Source organism: Canis lupus, chromosome 25 (genome assembly GCF_003254725.2).
Source record: "Canis lupus dingo isolate Sandy chromosome 25, ASM325472v2, whole genome shotgun sequence".
In the NCBI taxonomy this organism is placed as follows: Eukaryota; Metazoa; Chordata; class Mammalia; order Carnivora; family Canidae; genus Canis; species Canis lupus.
This window is the reverse complement of record NC_064267.1, coordinates 44,115,801-44,137,337: the sequence shown is the minus strand read 5'-3', so window position 1 is coordinate 44,137,337 and position 21,537 is coordinate 44,115,801. Positions and strand designations below refer to the sequence as shown.

Below are 21,537 nucleotides of genomic sequence, written 5' to 3'. Positions count from 1 at the left end.
GGGGGCTCAGATTCTGAGGGATGGATTTAACAGGCATGGAGGTCGACAGAAGGTCTCCAAGCACACAGGTGGCACAGGCAAGGCCCAGCAGGAGGGAAACTCAAAGTGAAGGGCCTGCTGGAATGCCTTTTCATTACCTTGAGTGAGTAGTCATCAGTAGCAAAATTGGAAGAAAGAGAAGGGACAGAGGGTAGATTCCAAAGGTGTGACATGTGGGGAATCTGTGGAGTTGGTAATGGGTCAGATGTGGGGTGAGGGAGAAAGTAGGGTCACTGGCAGAAACAGAGAACACAGATGAGAGAGGCAGGATGGAGGCAGAGAGAGAACAGTAATTCCAACTTAGTCTATTTGGGCCAGTTCTGTAAAGACAAAGGTCCAGAGCAGGGTTTCTCAGCCTCAGCAGTATTGTGTGGACTCATTCTTTGTTGTGGGGCCTAGCCTGTGTCCTGTAAAACGTTTGGTGATAATCCCTGGACTCCACCTGATAGATGCCAGTAGCCCCTCCCACAAAGCCAAGCTGACAACCAAAAATGTCACCAGACATTGCCAAACATCCCCTGGGGGAAACCTGGCCCAATCTGAGGCCCACTGGGCTCAAAACATACACCCGAGTTCAGTGGTGCTGTTTGCTGTGGTGGGATAACTGCTGATTTGTATTTTTTATCCTTTAAATTTCCCTATATCTTCTATAATGAGCATTTATTGCTGTTAAAACAGAAACAACACAAATGTCAAAATATTTTTGGGACTCCTGTGTCTGAGGTGCAGGGAAGAGGTCCAGATGGTGGGCTCTGTAGCAGGCAGCTGGGGTGTGGGCCTGGGGAGATGACTTATCTACAGGGGCGAAGTTGGTAGCCCCGGCCAGAGGCCCAACAAAGAAAGAAAGGGCAAGGGAGAGCCAAGGCTGCATTCTTTACCACCTTCTTAATTGGGGGGGGGGGGGGGGGACAAAAAAAGAATCTGGAGAATGAAAACAGAAACCAAGAGAGCTCAAGGGATAGGAGAAAAATCAGAAGTGTCCAACGTTAGGGGAAAGGGGCTTTAAGAAAGTAGTACTCAGGGGCACCTGGGTGACTCAGTGGTTGAGCATCTGCCTTCAGCCCAGGGTGTGATTCTGGGGGCCTGGGATCGAGTCCTACATCGGGCTCCCTGCAGTGAGCCTGCTTCTCCCTCTGCCTGTGTCTCTGCCTCTCTGTGTGTCTCTCATGAATAAACAGAATTTTAACAACAACAACAAAAATACTCAAAAGCCACAACAGACACATACAGAGCACTTACAAGGAGACAAGACACTTCCCACAGGCTGCCGTCTCACTCAGGCAGCCACCCTATGACGTAGGTTTCATTATCTTCATTCTGAGGCACAGAGTAAGTAACCTGTCTGAGGTCACAGGCTGGAGAAGGGCACAGCCAGAAACTGAGACTGGGCTCTCAACCACTAGTGAGAGTCAAATGCCACTTGCATGTCAAGGAAGATAAAGAAAATGTCATTTAGCATTTGCTTATCGGTGATCTTAGGAAGACTTTGTAGGGGGAAGAGCATGGGGTGGGATGGGGTGGGAGCAGAGTCAGACTGCAAAGATTTCAGGCCCTGTGCTGTGAGTGGATTCGAGACATGTTGTCACACTGGTCCCTTCTACCCCCAGGGCAGCCAGAGCCTGCCTTCCATCAGTCTGGCGCACATAACCCCTGTGCCACACAAACAGTGGCATCTCCTCTGTGCGTCATGACGTGAAGGAGTCTGGGTTAAAGACAAGTGCATGGTTGGTGGAGGCAATGAGTGTGGATGACCGCTTCCAGGGGGCTGGCAGGCCAGAGGATTATGCTGGGTTTGTGGGGTGAGGGGAAGAAGCCAGTACAAAAGGAACGGGTCTCAGGCCAAGTAGAGGCACCCATCCGTGAGAGAGGCAGCTGTGGCGGGAAGACGTGGGGAGGCGAGAGCACTCACATAGGCTAGCCCCACTCTCTGGGGTGGGAGGCAAAGGATGAGGGGGCGAAGTGGGGCTCAAAGGCATGAGCAAGTGGAAAAGCTCTGAGATAAATACTGTGGGGGATGGATTCATGGGCAAGGAAACGCCAACATACTGAGAGGCAGCAGAGGCTCGGGAGGAGGGAGAGAGGTCTAATGAGCAGTAGAACCTCTCAACCTGGGCTTGCAAACATCCCCTCTGCCTTCCTTTCCACAGGCCAAACCATTCTGTTCACAACCTCAGAAATGTGCTTCCTGAAAAAAAGCCATCTGAAGGATCCCTGGGTGTTTCCAGGGGGAAGGAGAGAGCCCAGCCCAGAGGAGCTGTCCACGCCACAGAGCCTCTATGGAACATGGCTAGCTACCACCCTGGAGGGCGCGAGAGACCCCTCCGCTCCCCTAACTTTCCCCTGAAGGAAGAACCAATACTCTTAAAATGGCAGCCAAGAAGTACAGGAAGAGAATGGTAGAAACTACTCTTATTTTCCTTTGAATCAGTGCAAAGAGCCTCATTATAGAGTCTTGGATCTGTAATATCAGACCTTAATTTTTATTTAAAAACAAACAAACAACTCTTAAACTACACTTCCTGGATTATTCCAAAAACCACACCTACCCAAAAATATAAGTGATTCAAATACTGTGCTCATGACTCTTCTGCTGCAGCAAGTAGGTCCTGAATTTGGCTCTCAGCAGGTCCGTGTGTGTGCTGAATGTAAGAGAAATTATAAAGCCAATTCGAGGTATCGTCCAACAGTCCCGGTGGGGAAGGAGTGCGTGCAGGTCTCCAGAAGAGCCCCTTTCAAGGTCAGCCCATGCTTGTCCTTCTATTACATCCACATTTCCTGAAAACTCCCCACTAATGGAGTTGCTCCAAGCTACTCTAGAATGACAGGGCCACGACCTATTCATTCCTGTGGTCACAAAGATTTCCCCTGGAGATTTAGCTTGTTTCCTTTTCTCCGTTTCACTCCAAACCCAGTCAACCCTCCTCCTTCTATGTGTCCACATTTTGTTTGCCAGGCTGTCTTTAGCGTGCTTGGGGGGAAACTTTCCTTTCCATTCGATTCCACACCTCTCTTGCACACTCCTTACAAGTGGTTCCACAGATTCCCTCAGGTATCTGAGTCACACGATATCTGGCCTCCTGGGGTCTGTGTCCCTTTTTTCAGAGGATACAGGAAACCACAGCACATTTACATGGGGGACTACCACACACAGGTCAGTCAGACCTCCACCACCCTGAAAGAGCATCTATTTTCATATAACTAGTGGGTTCGAGAACTGCTCTAAAAATCTAATGAAAGCCCCGGGTCCTCTCCTTTGAAATAATCATGCATAAAATTTTGCAGTAAGTTCTACAAGGTTCCTAGACACTCTGCCAACCCTAAGCCTGTATGTCCTTGCTCTAAACAGAGCTTTGTTTCTCCTTCAAAACCCTCTCATTATAGTGCTGAGTGCTGACTAGAGGCCACTTTTCATCTTCGGAGTTCTTAAAATTTATTACCTGTAACTTGGCAAAATCAGAAGTCTACCATTCCTTACCAAAGCCTGAGAACAACACACATTGGCTGCACTACCTCAGTCAGTTTGAGCCAGTTTTTCCCTAATGGGCACCTCTCTGCTCTTTTAGCTGTTTCCTTATCAATGATGGGCAGCCTTCTTCCCAGCACACATGAACACCACCAAATCTGAGACTATGGTGCTGACGAGAAGTTTCCTAGAGTGCCCTCACCTTCCTGGAGCACCCTCTCCCCTTCATGCTGCATCCTAGGAAATCTGCACCAGCCTTCTTTCTGAATATACACAAAGGGCTGTAGAGGAAGCTCTGAAGAGCCATTGAGAACTTTCTGGCTCAGTGACAGTGGCCTCAGGCAGCAGGATCTATCCTGCTTTAACACCATCCATGGACTGTGGGAAAATCATACCTGATATGATACACAGACCTAAAAAATTCTTAGGCTGGGGGTACCTGGGTGGCTTAGTCAGTTAAGCATCCAACTCTTGGCTTCAGCTCAGGTTATGATTTCAGGATGGAGACTGAGCCCTGGGTCGGGCTCCACGCTCAGTGCCAAGTTTGTTTGAGATTCTCTCCCTCTCCTATCCTCCAGCCCATCCCCCTGCCCTGCCCATCCCCCTGTGAGCGTACACAGATGCACACACTCTCTCTCAATAAACAAACCAACCAACAAACAAAACCTTTAAAAAAAAGCTCTAGGTCAGGAAAACATGAGGGAGGCAGCAGAGAAGAATGCCCAACCCTGCTTTACAGACAAGGGCAGCGGGAAAGCAAAGATCCAAGTTGGGGGTGGGGGTGAGGTTCCCAGGGGCAGCATGCCTTGCAGCATGGGAGAAAGGTTTCTTTGGATGGAACACCTCATTAATTTCCAATTTGGAAACTGTCTTCACATCAACGCCCTGTCCAAAACCAGGGCCAGTGGCAGAAGACAAAAGGACAAAGAGTTTTTCATGGAAAAAGTAAAAAAGCCACGAGGAGCTTCACAAACAAAACCCTTCAGAAAGAAGATCATGTCCTTCTTTCCTCTGCTTTAATCACGGGATTTGGGTCACTCCCTTTCTGCAGGCGGCAGGTTTCCTGCATACACTCTAGGGCACTACTGTTTACAAGTCAGATTAAATGCCATGCCAACAGCCACTGAAGGCTCACGGCTAAAAGGTTAGAAAGAAGCAAACGATGTATATACCTCGAGACCTACTTTCTGGTACCAGGTAGGCCAGGAAACCGCACAGCACTTGAGAGCCCCTGGCCCTGTCTTGTTGCAGAGTGTTCTCACACCTACTACCTTTTAGAATCTCTTAAACACACTGTTCAGCCCATTTTACAGTTGAGAAAATAGACTGGCGGTTTGTGAAAACTCACACAAGCTCCTCAGTGGCAGACAAGACTGGATCTGCGTCTAAATATGTAAGATTAAAAATTTAGTGTTATGTGATTTTTGTTTTTTTAAGATTTTACTTATTTGAGAGAGAGAGAGAGAGAGAGAATGTGTGAGCACAAGCAGGTGGGTGGGGGGTGCAGAGGGAGAGAGAGAAGCAGTCTCCTGGCTGACCAGGGAGCCCAATATGGGGCTGGATCCCAGGACCCTGAGATCGTGACCTGATCTGAAGGCAGACACTGAACCGACTGAGCCACCCAGGTGCTCCAGTGTTATATTTGTTATACCTCAGCTGAATATATTTCAGCTGAGATGGACAGTGAGGTAAAGGAAACAAGGTATACCTCAAATACATATCAATTTTCTATATTTTACAGATAGAAAATTGTGAGGAAACATATCCTTTGAAAACTGTCCATTTCCATTCAAGTGTATTTTAAGATTTATTTTGAAAAAAAAGGTCAGGGCAGCCCAGGTGGCTCAGCAGTTTAGCGCCGCCTTCAGCTCAGGGCGTGATCTTGGAGACCTAGGATCGAGTCCCACATCAGGCTCCCTGTATGGAGCCTGCTTCTCCCTCTGCCTGTGTCTCTGCCTCTCTCTCTGTGTCCTCTCTGTGTATTCTCATGAATAAATAAATAAAATCTTTAAAAAAAAGTCTTTAGAAAAAAAGAAAAAAAAGGTTAGTGCCTCCCTTATAAGAAAGAAATCTCTGATTCAAAAAACTGCTAATGGAGTTAATTTGTAATTTGAAGGAAATTGATGCAAAATTACTCCTGCAGCAACTCTGGGCTTCTGCACGTAAAATATTTGGTTCAAAAAACTTATCAGGAAGAAGCATTTTTCCTGACTGGAACAAAAGCAGGCTGTTTGGGGTGGCCAGCAGTGGGGGTGGGGCAGATTTCTTGCCACTCCTCACACCTCTGAACACGAGGCAGTCATGGGGTGGGCGCTGGGGGCAGCACAGCACGAGGCGAGAGACGTCAAAGGTGCCAAGGACATTTCAGAAAAGGAACTGGGCAGAAAGAGGGACTTCAAGACAGCTGGAGGGGCAGACAGTGAGCCGTCTGTGATAGAAGGTGCTAGTGACTGCAGTGGGCACAGGCAGCAGGGTGGGTGGCAGCTGGCTGAGGAGCAAGCAGGGGCGGGTGGGGGGGGGCTCCTCTGCTAGGCCCACTGTGACTGGGTGAGGCCCGGGTCACTTCTTAAGGAATGAGGAAGGCCATGGTAGGATTCAAGCGTAAATTACAGCTGGAAGCACAGTCAGCAGGACACCTCATTTAGACCTAGCTAGGCCTTCTCCTATGGTGTGGAGAGGCTCTGAAGTCGCTCTGGGCCCACCAGAGACCTTTGCCAACAGTGCTGAGGAAGAAGGATGGGCAGCAGAGGGCTATGAGTCTGCCAGCCTGTTTCAGTTTATAAGGCAGTTTGTTCATGGGCTAGACTTTCCCTGGAAGTTTATAGAAAACAAGCCCAAGTAAACTGTGCCCTCTCCTACTGTCTCAAGCCACCTGCCACCAGCCTCGTCTGTTGATCCCAGACTATAACTGGGCCCCTTCCTACCCTGATAGGGAGGCAGTTGTCTAGACTTCTAAGCCTAAGAGGAGGGAAACAAGGGAACTTCCTCAAGGGTTTGCCTCGCAAACCTAGGAAATGGCAGGAACGTGAGAAGAGCTTGCAGGCCCGGATGTGGTGAGCAGACAAGAATTCCATTCCTATGACAGACGATGAGGGCACCATGCCTGAGCAGTCCTTGAAAAGTGTTCTCTTCACCTCAGACAGTTGCATGGGGCTGGGAGGCCCATGGGCTGTGTGGGAAGAAAGCTGGAGGTGGAAGGAGGGAGGCTTCGGAGGACTGGGTTCAGACCGACCCAGGAAACACAAAATGACGAACTTCTCAAGCCGCTGATGTTCGTTCATTCAACCCCACCCTTTCAACAAGGCCAGCCTGGCCCGTCTGTCAAAAACAGAGGTCCTTTCAAAGATGCCAACCACAGTGGCCCTAACCCGGGGGCCCAAGTCTTTAGATTTAAATCAAATATACCATTACTAACATCAAAATGCAGGAGATGAACTGATTAAGAATACTTTTTAGCTCTTTGCATGACTGCCTTATAAATGATAAATGTCTTTTATCTTTTATTTCTTGAAAATATTTTGTTCTGAATTCTTATGTTCGTCCCAAGGATTCACAGCAAAGCCTGTGCTCAAAATGTAGCCTGCTGCTACCCTGAAGTGACCTTAGGTGAGCCTCTAATTGCTCAGGGCCTTCATTAGCAAACTGGGACATGAGACAACCACCCCCGCCCCCCGCCTGCCCCAAACAGCACAGTTTTTCCAGAGGCTCCTTTGGTCCTGGGTTGTTTCTACAGGCCTGACATAAAACAATTCTGCCCCTGCCTCTGCTAAGGATTAAAGGTGGATATTCGGGAAACTTTTCTATTATTCTCAGAATCAGCCTTGGAAGCCACTATCTCTCACCGGGAGCTACTGACTCCCACCACAGAGTCTAAGGATAAAATACAAAACCCAACAATGCGTTTCTTTATTAGTAACTGAGGCCTCAAGTGACAGGACATGTGCATAAGCCTCGGCTCTGCGGGCTGCAGATGCCACAATGGCCTGGACGACATATCATTTTCATGTTTCAAGTGTCACAGGATACCCGCAGAGGGCGGCTGGGGTGGCAGGGTGAGCAAGGGGGATGGTGGGGGTGACAGCCTGTGGAGGGGTGTGTGTGCGGGAGCAGGCGGCGTGGCTTTGCCAATGACCTGAGCCAGGTGAAGCTCTCCTCGGCTCCCAGGACACAGCTCAGGAGTGCCAAGGAGGCTGCTGTAGATGAAGGCGTCTCACCCAGGGGACACCAGTCCAAGTGAGCAGGCCAAAAAAAAGAGCTGTGGAAACAGGTATGCAGTTCACTTTATGAGATCATTTTTGAGCGTACCTGGCAGTGTGCTGTGTGGGGAGGAGATTAAAGAATGAAGAGTGGACTGGGTGACGGGCACTGGGCGGGGGCACTTGGCGGGATGAGCACTGGGTGTTATGCTATGTGTTGGCAAATTGAACTCCAATAAATAATAAAAATAAAGGTTAAAAAAAAGAATGAAGAGTGGGCTCTGTTTACAATGATGTTAAAATCAAGGACAACAGATCTGTGCACAAATGGCTTTTGAGCATCGCAGACGCTGCTGGGGTGGAGAGATGGGAGGATGGATTCTGAGGAAAGGTTGGGGGGGGGGTCCCCAGGTCTGAGCACTTTCCCAGACATCAGTAGGTGCCCCCACTCTTCACGCCCTCTGGGCCAAGAGTGCTGGGGGGTCCTCTCCTCCTACTGAGGGCTAATCCCTGACCTGAGGTTTAGGTCTTGAGCCTCCCAGTCCTTTGACCTGGCTCCAAAAATCTGTTCCTTCTTTCCTCATTTTCAACTTCTCCTTTTCTGTTCTCCTTCTCATATAGCCTTACAAACATATTTTAAGATCTCTTATCTGGTTACTAAACAAACAAACAAAAACACCAGGAAAAAAATCTCAAAGTAATTCTCTCTTTTCTCTCACTACGGTGGTTAATATGCATTAATTGTAGAAAACTAAAAAACCTACAGGTGGGAAGTGGAGAAGAAAAAGAAATCCCCTATAAATGTACCATTAGGAGATAACTACTATTTTGGTGACTTAATTCCTGTATCTTCAATACCTTGTGTCATATCTGAACAGAGGACATATTCAATGAGTCGTTACCAAATGAATGGATGAAGGATTAATAATGGCTTCGTGGAAGAAGTGGCACTTTAGATGGACCTCAGAGGTAAGCAGGACTGGTATTGGTAGAGATGAGGGGAAGGATAAGTTACAAAGAGGGGCAAGCATATGCAAGGTCTCAGGAGTGAGGCAATTTTTTGAGGCCAGAGAAACTCTTCAGTTGCAAGAATAGCAGCTGAGGAACCTGGAGGATGAGCAGCAGACGGTCCCAGCATGGTGGAAGAGTTCGTGGACGTCTTTGCACATCATGCTCTGGAGATTGGACTTCTGTGGGTAATGCACCACCATGTTGTGAGAGGAGGCTGAGCAACAGAGTGATGGGACCAGATTCACTTTCTGGAAGGTCATCTAACAGCACTGGGTAAATAGAATGGAGAGCCATGAACAGTCTCTATTGGCATCCCAGGGGAGGATGGAAGGGACCTGAGCAGGGGTGGTGACTGTGGGAACAGAAGAAAGATGACTGACTGGAGACATTTTGTGAAGGGAGAGCCGTTAGCACTTAGAATGGATGTGGCACCCAGGTTGGAATGGGCACGTGTTTCACTGCCTGAAGAGAAGGGAAAGGATGAGGGAGGCAGAGAGGACCGTGACTCTCTGAATGGGGGGCTTCACCAGATCAAGCAGCCAGTCCCTCCGGTTCTCATGGAGAATTGAAAGTCACCTGGGGAAAGGGTGGATCTTGAGGGAAGAGGAGCGCACGGCACAGTGGAAGGCTGGAGCCACCAATAAAGGTTAGAAGCAGCTGTGTTAGTAATAAATAAAAGGATTCCTAAGTAGCAGCCTGAACTGGTGGACACCACTGTTCTCCATGCATCAGGCAGGGCCTGGACAGATTTCCCTAGAACTCCTGGGAATGGGCAGAGACCTGAGGCACGTTCTAAGTTTGGGAATGGGCAGTTTGGGAAGTCTGACCTCCACTGGAGTGGAGTCGTGGAAGCTGGGGTGGGGAGCTGCTACCTAATGGAGATGGTAGTTTTATACTAAGAGCCAGCTTTTCCCATGTGAGCAAAGGGGCTCCAGGAAGTGAGAAGAGACTCTAGTCCCAAGACGAATATAGTCTCTGCATTTCTAGCAGAGAAGACAGGGAGAAAATAACAGGAAAAAAAAATCCCACTAAAGACTTTTTAGATTTTATCCTGAATGAGAGACTGGAGAGTTTCTGAAAAGGAAAGACAAGCCCTAATGTCTGATGTAGAAAGATCGCTCTGAAAAAAAAAAAAAAAAAAGATTGCTCTGACTGCTGTGTCAAGAGAAGAGGAAGTGGGATAGAAGCGAGAACAGTTTAGGAGGCCAGTGCGGTCCAGGTGGGGGATGGCAACGTGGCCTCCGGTGACAGTGCTTGCAGCACTAAGGAAGGGGGGCAGGTTCTGGAGGCAGTTAGAAGGCAAAGCTGAGGTGATTTATTGGTTGACTGGATGTGAGGGGTAAGAGAAAGACCAAAGTCAATAATGACCTTCTGGGTTTTGGCCTACATAAATGGCTGAAATGAGGCTGCCCTTGATTGAAGTTGAAATAAGCAACTTCTAGAACATGCTCCCTCATCTGGTTCTCTGAGCCAGATGGCACATGGCAGGGATGTGGTGGCAGATGCAAGTTGTGGATCGCTACTGTCATTGTGACACTCTTCCTTTATTATTCTGACCTTTGACCCTGAGGTTTCATGGTTCTACACTCTAAGGACTCAGTAACCGAGTCCGATTACTGCTTATGACCTCTTTAAAGCATCACACTGGTGTGTTTATAAAGGTGACTTCGAATGAAAAGGTCTCTGATGAGCGGGGGACAAGGACACGGCATTGTTTTGCAGGGCCTTAGTGCCGGGTGAGCAGAAGTGCTGGAGGTGTTCGGAACATCAGGTCACTGGCTCACATGGTCAAAGTGGATTTCATGGTACCAGAACTGGATCTTACAAAGCACAAGATGTAACTGGGTTTGTTTTCTCTCATGACAATGTAAATATCTAAATCAGAGAACAATGCTCTCACCAGCAATATGTAAGAAATGTGCCCAAAACAGACCCTTCAGAGTTTACTGATCTAAAAATCTGGGCACTGGCTTAATGAAACCATATACGACCAGGAGTTTCTAGTGGCTCCTTTAAAAAAAATCTAGTGGGTGTTTTTAAAAAGTTGGAACGGCCTTTCTATAGTTGGTCATGTCTGCTCCAGAAAGTAAGACATTCTAGTAGACTAAGGAAAAATGCAAAACTTTCTCCGCGTCAACTCCAGGTGAGATTGAGGCCATGCTGCAGTAGTAGGAGTGGCTCGCTGCTGGTGGCTCTGCTCTGGCTCCTTCTAAGTCCAAGCCATTACCCTGGAGAAGCCACTACCACATACAAACCTGGCCTCCCTGGCCTCAGGCTTTGGCCTCTCTCCTTCTCAATGGCCTCCTCTGGCTCCCTAACCCTCCTGCCTGCTCCCTGGCCACCCCCACCCCCATCCCGCCCATGCCCGCTTAATTCAGACTTTCCTTGCCAGGGTCCTGAACAAGCCCCACCACTTGGACTTGAGTCTGGCATCTGACCTCTCGTTTCATGCATCTTGGCTGTGAGTAAGAGATACTCCTGTGAAACTACATCTCAGGACAACCAACCAACCAGGCCTACCCACCACGTGGTCCCTTGGACTGTGCAGGGTGCGGCCAGTGGGTCTTGCTCCTTGGCGGTCCCTAGTCCAAATCCTTGTGCTTCCTATTTGGCTTGGTTTGATGGAGGCCCGGCATGCCCTCCTGGACCCTGTGCCTATTTCACACCTGCTCTCCAGGCCTCACATGCCAGAAGGCTTGCTCACTCGACACTGCCTCCAACAGAAACCTTAAAGACCAATGGAGTTTTCAGAGTTTGCCTCTTTCGAGTGCTTCTTTTATGACCCTCATATTTTAGTAGCTCATTAGATCAGGCAGCTTTTTATTTCTTGGGTTTGATGCTGGCAGGCATAATTCAGATTCAAAGTTCTTTTCTGTTGACTCAAGTCAGTTTTCTTCTATGGGCTTTTATTTTCTATTTAAACTTTTGCAAAAATAAGCATTTATAAAAATATAAAACTAATACATGTTTTCAAAAAACATTAGAAAATACAAAAAAGTAGAAAAAATTACTCATACTCTTACAACCCAAATACAACCACTATTGGCATTCTATTTTATTTCCTTCAGGTCTTTTTCCATTCATTTTTTTCCCCATGCATGTTCCCACCCCCACCCAAAATATGATTGCTAGCATACTGTCTTCACAATTCCTTCTTTGTATCTCACATAATATTTGCTTCTTGACTCTTAAAAAGGAACTTATAATCAGATATTTAGGAATTGCAAAAACTAAATGTAATGTGTGTAACTTGTTGTGACAAATCAGTTGGGGACAATTGGGGAAATGTAATTACTGACTGGGTTGTTGATGACACCAAGATTAGTATTAATTGTCAGGTGTGCTAACAGCATTGTTGTTGGGTAAGAAAATATCCGGGGCACCAGGGTTGCTCAGTGGTTGAGCACCCGCCTTTGGCTCAGGTCATGGTCCTGGGGTCCTGGGATAGAGTCCCACATGGGGGAGGTCCCCACAGGGACCCTGTTTCTCCCTCTGCTTTTGTCTCTGTCTCTCTGTGTGTCTCTCATGAATAAATAAATAAATAAAATCTTTTAAAAAAAGAAGAAAATGTCCAAATTTGTAAGTCACATTTCAGAATATGAGTGAAATGACATGATGTCTCTGGTTTGTTTTAAAATAGTTTAGAAAGAGGGGAAAAAAAAAAAAAGGTTGCCAGTAGTGAATCTGGGAGATAAGGATGATGAGTTTTTACTGTGCTATTTTAATTTAATGTATATCTGAAAATTTTCAAAATGAAAATTGAAAAGTTAAAGTATCCATAGTTCAAGCAGACAAATAGTGTTAAAAGCTTGTTATGAAAAACAGCAGCCCTCTGTCTCTTTCTTCTCCAAGGGTAAACCTCTTCCAGCAGGTTGTTAGTGTTTACTTCCATCTTTCTATACTGCCTGCTTGATTACTACCTCTAGATTTTTCACCTTTAGGTGTTATTCAAAACCTTTCACTACAGAAGAGAATTTATTTATCTTTCCACCTGCACTCCCTTCCCCCAACCAAATCCACACAACCATTCCAGGCCCTCGTCCTCCCAATAGTTATATCATCACTATCAGAGTTAACTATTATGGTTATGTACATACTAAGGGTGACTTTTCTTTCGTATACAACTTGTTTATTTTCACTAGAATTAATAACTGTCTTGTTTTAATTTACTTGGCCTCCTGGGGGTCCCTGAGACCCTTTCAGGGACCTATGGGGTCAGTGCTAGTTTCATAACAATACTAAGGCATTCTTTGTCCTTTCCCATGTGTTGATGTTTACCCTGGCAGAACAAAAGCACTGGTGAGGGAAAGTGCCACTGCCTTGGCATGAATCAGGTAAAGTAAAACTGTATCAGGGGCTGGAATACTCTTTACCACCTCGCTCAAAGGCACAAAAGTTAGCTAGCTTAGGAATGTTCTTGATGATGCAGTGAAAGTTTTTAGTTTTATTATGTCTCAATCCTTGAGTCCTTGTCTTCTCCCGTTATGCTGCTTGCTGAAGTATGATGGTCGTCTTGAGGAAAAGCATTCACATAACTTTGAGCTATAAGCTGAACTGATTGCTTTTTTTTAATAGGACACCATTTTTACTTGAAGGAACAAGTAACACTCAAACTATGGTTCTTTGGCACTTCGAGGAAAACAACGGACATCATTTATTGCCCGTGACAAAATGTGAGCTTTCACCAAAATTAGAATTTTGGAAACCTGTATCTGACATGTGATACATGTTTCCTAATACTTGAAGACTTGTCTAAGATCAGCAATGATATTAACCCATGTGATCTGATATATAATGAAATCTGTTCACATTTAGAAGATCAGCATAATGAGCTAATATTTTCTAAATGATGTAAACATTCTAAGTGCATGATAAAAAAAATCACTGCTTAGGTAAAGGATCCATTTAAAGGATAAGACAGATTTTAATGAAACCCAGTAAAAAAAAGTTCAGTTGATTTTGTATTAGTCTACTAGGGCTGCCATAACAACATACCCTAGTCAGGGGGGCTTAAACAACAGACACTGGTTTCTCACAATTCTAGAGGCTGGGAAGGACAATTTGGTTCCTAGTGAGAGAGGCTCTCTTCTTGACTTGCAGACGATCACCTTCTCACTGGATCCTCACATGACAGGGAGAGAGAGCAAGCTCTCTGGTCTCTTCTTACAAAGACATTAATTCTATCAGATCAAGGCCCCACCCTTATGAGCTCATTTAACCTTAATTATTTCCCCATAGACTCTACCTCCAAATACATATTGGAGGCATTAGAGCTTCAACATATGAATTTTGTAGGTACAGAATTAGGTGGTAGCAAATACAGTCTCAGATTCTAGACTGGAACTAATTTTTAAGAAACTGCCACATTCTGGTGTAGTACAATGACAAATATCCACAATTATTTGAAAAAACTATTAAAATACACCTTTCTTTTCTACCTACATATCTGCCTGAAGCTGGATTTTCTTCACATTTATAATTCAACCAAAATAACTTACCCTAACAGATTGAATATAGAAGCATATATGAGAACCTGGTTTAATGCCTTCTTTAGTACCGATATGAAAAGCTTTACAAAAATATAAAACAAGCTTCTCTCCTAAATTCTAGAAAATGTAATTCTTTTTCATAAAATGTTATTTATGTTAACATAATGAATTGGGCTTATTATTATTACTTTAATGTTTAAGTTTTTATTAATTTCCATTTTTAATAGGGTAAACAGTGGTAATTCACATGAATAAAACCACTTTGAGGTCATCAAAGATTTTTTTAGTGTAATGAGTTCTGGGGACCAACAAGTTCTATAACTGCTGGTCTAAATAATTTTTCAAGAAATTCAGATACATAGATGTTTTTAACCATTTCATTTTCTTGAAGACATCTCTCCTAGAGCCTTCTGGCCCGCTGCAATCTGGATCGACTGTCTTCTATACCTATGTAGAACATTGTGGCCTGGGGATGATGCACATCCACCACAGCACTGGGCACTGGTTCTTTCCCTCTGGAAAGTCACATCCTCTGGTAAAAGGGCATTTCCTTGAATTATTTTGTTGGTTATTTCTTTCCCATTTCAACTGTTCTCTATTTCTGGAATGCTCAGTGAACAGATAGATATTGGATATCCTGGACTAGTCCTTCAATTTTCTTATCCATTCTATCTCTTTCTGGGACAATTCCTCAACTCTATCTGCCAACCAGAGTCTCAAGTCTTCATTTCTCCTATCATGTTTTAAATTTTCGTGAGCTCTTCTTCCTCACCCCTGTTTCTTTTGTAAAGTATTTAGATCTTATGATATAATTTCTTTAAAAATTTCTCTAAGGATATAAATGCCCTTGTTGCTTTTTTCTGTTTGTTTGCTTTGGTTTTTCTATTTCATGGCAGAGGCTTTGGTGTTGGTTGTCTCTTTTTTAAGTAATCTCTACACCCAGTGTGGGACCTGAACTTATCACCCCAAGATCAAGAGTTGTATGTTCCACCAACTGAGCCAGCCAGGCGCTCCTTGGTTGTCTCTTCATAGGTGAAAGTAAAATATTAAAATGCTGATTTTTGGTGAAATCCTAAAAAGCTCTGCTTGTGTTAGCGGAGTTGCCTCCTTTTAGGCTTTCCTGCAGGGAGACACAGTTGGGCTATTGGTAAAGAAGCCCCTGAGGTTCTTATCTTTAAATCTTCTTCACAGGCAGATTCTTCAAAAAAAGTTTCCTAGCTCCTGACTCAAGGGTATAAGGCTTGGCAACCAGAATTCTGGGCTTGGTTGGAAAAGAAAGCTGGGATTTTCAACTATCAGGATGCCAGCACTCATTCAAGTCTCTTCCAAAGGCCCACTACCATCAAGTGTGTTTGGTGTCCTCTAGTTCAGACATCCTGAACTTTAACCTGTTCAGAGAATAAATTTCTGGTCTTCTTTCAACTTATGGGAGGGACAATCTTTCTAAACAAATTTTTAACCAATATGGTCAGTTTCTTCCTCACCCACCTCTCTCCTACTTTGTGAAGCTACCCGGTGCCATTGATTTTGGAATTTCTTTAGGGTTCTGCTACGTAAAATCGGGTTGTTTCTTGGCTTTCTCTATTGTTGGCTCAGGATTCAGCTTTCTCAGGACTGCTAAGTCAGTTACCACTCATCCATCTGCTTCCAAGCTTCCAAAATTTTGTTGCTGTTGTCTGCTCTCCCATTCTCTTTGTCCTTGTGGGTTTATGTCTTAAAAAAATTTTCTTCACTGTTGTTTTAGTGAGGTTTTGGGAGGGAATGAAAGTAAATGTGGGTATTTGATCCTCCATCTTTATTTGGAACCACTTTATAATTAAATATCTGCTTTTTACTTCTATTTAATATCACAGCATAAACATTTCCTATGCTCTTACATGGTCCTTGTCACAGCTTTAGTAACTGCGTCACATTCTACAGAATGTTCTATCTTACTTAATCATTGCCTTATTTTTGGAAGTTTAGGGTTGTTTCTGTTTGTGGGGAGGAGACCAGTTTTTCCTGGAATTATCTTCTATTTATCTGTCTTATTTAGGCCCTATCTTTAGGGAATGCTTGCTGACATTTTTCTCTTTTCTGTTCTTGATCCACGGCTTCATTACCATGGGCTTGATTATGGCATAACCTTGTGCCAATTTATCTTCAAACTACCAGGTCACCGGCACAATGCTATGGCACTAATCTTCCTAAAATGTCACTTTTCTCATGACACTTCAGAAGAACCCTAACATGCAGACTTCACTTGTGACTGGCATTTGAGGCTCCTCACAGTTTGATGCCCCACCCCCCAAAACCTACCCAAACTCACAACCTTTTCCCTAGATGTCTTCCCTAAAATAGGGTCTGCTGTCCTAGCTGCAGCTCAGGATGTTCCTCCAGCCACTGCCAAGCCACATTCACCTTTACATACATGTTATCTCCTGCACTGAGCCTCCCTACTTGACTTTGTTTACACAATTTCTTCCTTCACCTGATAAATGATAAGAAACAAATAACTTGTTTCTAAATGCTTAAGGTTAGTCTGGCCTTCTAAATGGACTGGCAGCTCCTCAGAGGCAGGGGGCTCTTTTCCATTCTTCTCTATGGCAACTGCCCCTACAGTGCCCTCATCCCCCCATCACGGGACTCCAGCTCGGCACCAGGATGCACTGAATGAAATAGTCAGGGGTGTAAATTACTACCTTGCCCTCTGGGGTTAGTGTCCAGATCACAGAGAAGGTCAGCTTGTCAGACATGGGATGGAGGCTGCACAGCTCCTCACACAGCAGCCTGGGAAGCATGGGGACAACCTGCAAACAGAAAACAGACCCATGAGCTCCTTCCTACAATCTGTAGGAGTTTACCGCAGGCTTGGGAGCAGCCCGGAGGGCAGAGTTTTGGTGAACAGCTTGGGCTTCTGGAACAAGCTGAGGATGGAGGTAGCTTCTTTCCCTGAAGATTGCAGAAAAACCATGACATCTGGTACTTTTTCCACGAGCCTCTAGAGAAATGGGAATGTGAACTGGAAAGGTAAGAATTAGTACCAGGGAAAAAATACATTACAGCTGAAAAATAACTACTATTTACTACACAATAAAACTGAAGCTCTAGACTCAAGGATGATTTGTACTTTTGGATACTACTATTCTAGTTGAACTATATACTTAAGAGCCCAAGGTCTTATACTTAAGTCTTTAATTCAAGCTAATTTTTGTGTGTGGTGTAAGATGAAGGTCCAGTTACATTCTTTGCGTGTGGCTGTCAGTTTTCCTGACACCATTTATTGAAAAGATTGTCCTTTTCCCATTGTATGCTCTTGGCACCTTTGTTAAGGATTAGTTTGGCCATACACACATGGGGTTATTTCTGAGCTGTCTATTCTGTTCTATTGGTCTATATGTCTGTTTCTATGTTGGTACCATACTGCTTTGATTGTTATAGCTTTGTAATATAGTTTGAAATCAGAAATGTGATGCCTCCAGTTTTGTCTCCTGTTTTTTTGTTTGTTTGTTTGTTTTGTTTTGTTTTGTTTTTTTGGTCTCTTGGCTCAAGATAGCTCTTAGCTAGTCGGGGCTAGCTTCTATGCCTCCATGTGAATTTTAGGATATATTTTTCTTTTTCTTTTTTTTTTTTTTTGTGGAAAATACTATTGGAATTTGATAGAGATTACACTGAATCTGTAGAAAACTTTGGGTAGTATGGGCATTTTAACAATATAAATTCCTGCAATCCAAGAACACAGGGTGTCTCTCTTGACACTTATTTGTGCTTTTGTCAATTTCTTTCATCAATGTCTTATAGTTTTCAGTGCACAGGTCTTTCATCCCTTGGTTAAGTGTATTCCTAAGTATTTTATTGTTTTTGATGCTATTGTAAGTGGAATTGCTTTCTTAATTTCTAAATCATCTCACATCTACTAGAATGGCTATTACCAAAGAGACAAAACAAACAAACAAACAAACAAATGTTGGTAAGGATGCAGAGAAAAGAGAACACTTGTACATTGTTGGGGGGACTATAAATTGGTGTAGCCATTGTGGAAAATAATATAGAGGTCCCTCAAAAAATTAAAAATAGAACTACCATTTGATCCAGCAATTTCACTTCTGGGTATATACCCCAAGGAGATGGAATCAGTACTTTAAAGGGATATCAGTGCTCTTTATGAATAATGCAGCGTTATTCCGAATAGCAAGACATGAAAACAACCTACGTGTCTATTGACACATTTGTCAGATAAAGAAATGTGTATATACACATACATTATGGAATATTATTATTTGTGATAACATAGATGGACCTGGGAGGGCATTATACTAAGTAAAATAAGCCAGACAGAGGAATTCAAATATTGTATGGTGTCACTTACATGGCAGTGGCCAGGGGGAGGAGAAATGGGGAGATGTAGGTCAAATAGCACATATTTTGAGTTATAAGATGAATAAGTCCTCACAATCTAAGGTACAGCAATGTGACTACAGTTAATAATAGGGTGTTGCACACTTGAAATCTGCTCACCACACATACACAAAAGAGCTAACCGTGAAGTGATGGATGTGTTCACTGTCTTCATATTGGCAATCATTTCACAATGTACATGTATCTCAAATAATTACATTGTACACTTTCAATATATAAAATTATATTTGTCAATGATTTACCAAAAAAAGTTGGGATAAATCAAAGAACCCAAGGGCTGAGTGTAAATTCGTGATGGGACTTCATTATAGTAAAATTGCAGAATCAACACTTTAGTGATTGAAAATATCACAACTGACCAAATCTCTTGTTTGAACATTAACAAGATACTCCAATAAAATATCACCAGTTTCCTAGAGGAATACTGCAGTCAACTAGTCACTCATATTGTAGTTTTTTAAACCTAAAGTATTTCTTCTCTTTATTGATCTTTCTTTCTTTCTTTCTTTCTTTCTTTCTTTCTTTCTTTCTTTCTTTCTTTCTTTCTTTTCTTAAAGATTTTATTTATTCATGAGTGACACACAGAGAGAGAGGCAGAGACACAGGCAGAGGGAGAAGCAGGCTCCATGCAGGGAGCCCGACGTGGGACTTGATCCCAGGTCTCCAGGATCAAGCAGCTAAACCGCTGCACCACCGGGGCTGCCCTTTATTGATCTTTCTAGTCCGTAATAAACTGATCCAGTGGTATACCTTCTCTTTCATTAAAAAAAAAAGAAAAAGAAAAAAAAAGAAAAATTGTCTTCAACTTACTTTCACTTGATCTTAGCCAAAAGGCTGAGAAGCAACCTTCTTCAACTTACTTTCAAATGATGACTTCACAGCTATCTCAGAATGCTACCTGCTTTCTCTAAAGTTCCCAAGGTGAAGACTGTATCTCTACCTGGATGCCCTGAAGACACTTTAGACTCACTCTCCTCCCTTTAAATCTATTCCTAATCCTGTACTTCTCTTTTTTCTTCTTCTTTTTTTTTTTTTTTTTGTACTTTTCTTGATTAACAGCATCATTCACCCTGTTTCCAAACTAAAAATAGCCACAGGAATAGCCCTTGATTCATGCTGGCCGTTGACTCCTTGAATCGTAGTATCAATCACACATAACACAGGTAATGCTGTAACCCTGCATTAAGTAACTGAGAGGTAGTAGGCAAGAGAGATAACTGCACTAGTTGAGGTAAAGTTATCCAGTTAAGTTTGTCAGCAAAAGCAAAATAATTCCAGTGGCCTCTTACTCTGTGTGAGGTACCTGTACCCTGTTTTAATACAGTAAGTAACATTTTGTATGGAAAAGTATATTCTAGAACTCACAGCCTATACTAGTAACAAATAATTAATAATTGTATGGCATTACGTGGCATTATTATGAAGGATGTGGTATTTCTTTTTAACACCTATGTAAAATCCAATGACCACCTGAAAACAGCTTAGGTAACAGCTTTTATAACACAATCACTTTTGAAATTTTTTTCTTGCCATTGCTTTTGCATCCTCTGTTCAGATGACACTACATTTTCTTTAACTTATTTAATATTGAGTATTAAAATATGACCTATATATTTAACATTGTCTTCCAAGTATTAAGTGTTTTACTAAATAATACAATTTTACCTGCATAAGCATATGGTGTAAAATGGAGAAAGTCTCAATACCATACTGTCTTGTGACTGAACCATAAAAATTTCCCATCGCTTCAGCTTTTGGATTGTGCTATGGATTGAATTGTCTCTTCTCCCATCCAAATTCCTTTGGGGGAAGCCCTAACCCTCAATGTCACTGCATTGGAGGAAGAGTCTAGGAGGTAATTAAAGTTAAATGAGGTCATGATCCAATAGAGAGAGGTAACTCCCTTCTCCCCCCTACCCTGCACAGACACAGAAAAAAGGCTATGTGAGGACACGGCCATCTACAAGCCAGGAAGAGAGTCCTTATGAGGAACCAAACTGCTGGAATCTTCATCTAAGACTTCTATCCTCTAGAACTGTGAAAAAAATAAATGTCTGTAGTTTAAGCTGCCTAGTCAATACCATATTGTATGACAGACAGCCCAAGCTAAGACAGACTAAATCAAATTTGTGGTGTATGCATTCTAGGATTCTTCTCTGGGTTGCATTAGCTGGTAATTATACCAATTTTATTTTGGTAGTAGGCTACTCACCCTGCATGCTTGTAGTCCAGGACTTAATACTTCATTATATATAGCTAGAGTTTCTTCAAAGTGTTCAAGAAACTATCTAATTGTGAATCATGAAGCTGAGCGTATGAGAATATAATGCAATTCCTGGCTTCATGTTTTAGTGTTTGGCAAAAGAAAGTTGTTGCAACTAAATGCAATGTGGTATCCTGAACTGAACCCTAAAAGAAGACATTAGTGGAAAATCTGGTGAAATCCAAGTAAGGTATAGATTGTAGTTAATAGTAATATTCTAATATCAGCTTCTTAGGACAAATGTCCCAAGGTACTACTGTAAGATGTTAACACTGAGGGGAATTGGGTGTAGGATATGTGGGACCTCTTTATACTGTCTTTGCAACTTTTCTGTTAAGTCTAAAATTATCTCAAAATGAAAGAGCTTAGTTAAAAAGAAAGCCACTGCTTTCACCAGTTGATCTCATTAGTTACACATTTAAATATGAAAGAAATTTAAGCTAATGAAATATGAACTGATCTGTTCTTATATAGTAGTTTGGGATTAAGATTTTATTTTCAAAAAGGCCTTTACCACTAAAAAAAAAAAAGTCTAAAGATCAGCAACCAATAGAGTGAAGTCCATACTCATCAGCAGCACAACGCAAGAGAAAGTGAAGGATCTGAAGCCAGAATGAGGTCTAATCCTGGGCCCATCACTTTCTGTACAATTTGGGCAAGCTAGTGTAATTCTGAGCC

General features: G+C 43.4%; 1 protein-coding gene across 9 annotated transcripts in view; it reads right to left on the bottom strand.

Moving 5' to 3' along the window:
• DIS3L2 (DIS3 like 3'-5' exoribonuclease 2) overlaps nucleotides 1-21,537 on the bottom strand; it is a 346,474-nt gene that overhangs the window by 77,581 nt on the left and 247,356 nt on the right. For all 9 annotated transcript variants that reach the window (XR_007405942.1, XR_007405943.1, XM_049101307.1 and 6 more), the window contains one exon: nucleotides 16,880-16,987. Coding sequence is in view for 7 of the 9 variants with exons in the window: in XM_049101307.1 (XP_048957264.1) it covers nucleotides 16,880-16,987 (108 nt within the window). In the remaining 2 variants the exon portion in view is untranslated. The remainder of the gene's footprint in view (nucleotides 1-16,879; nucleotides 16,988-21,537) is intronic.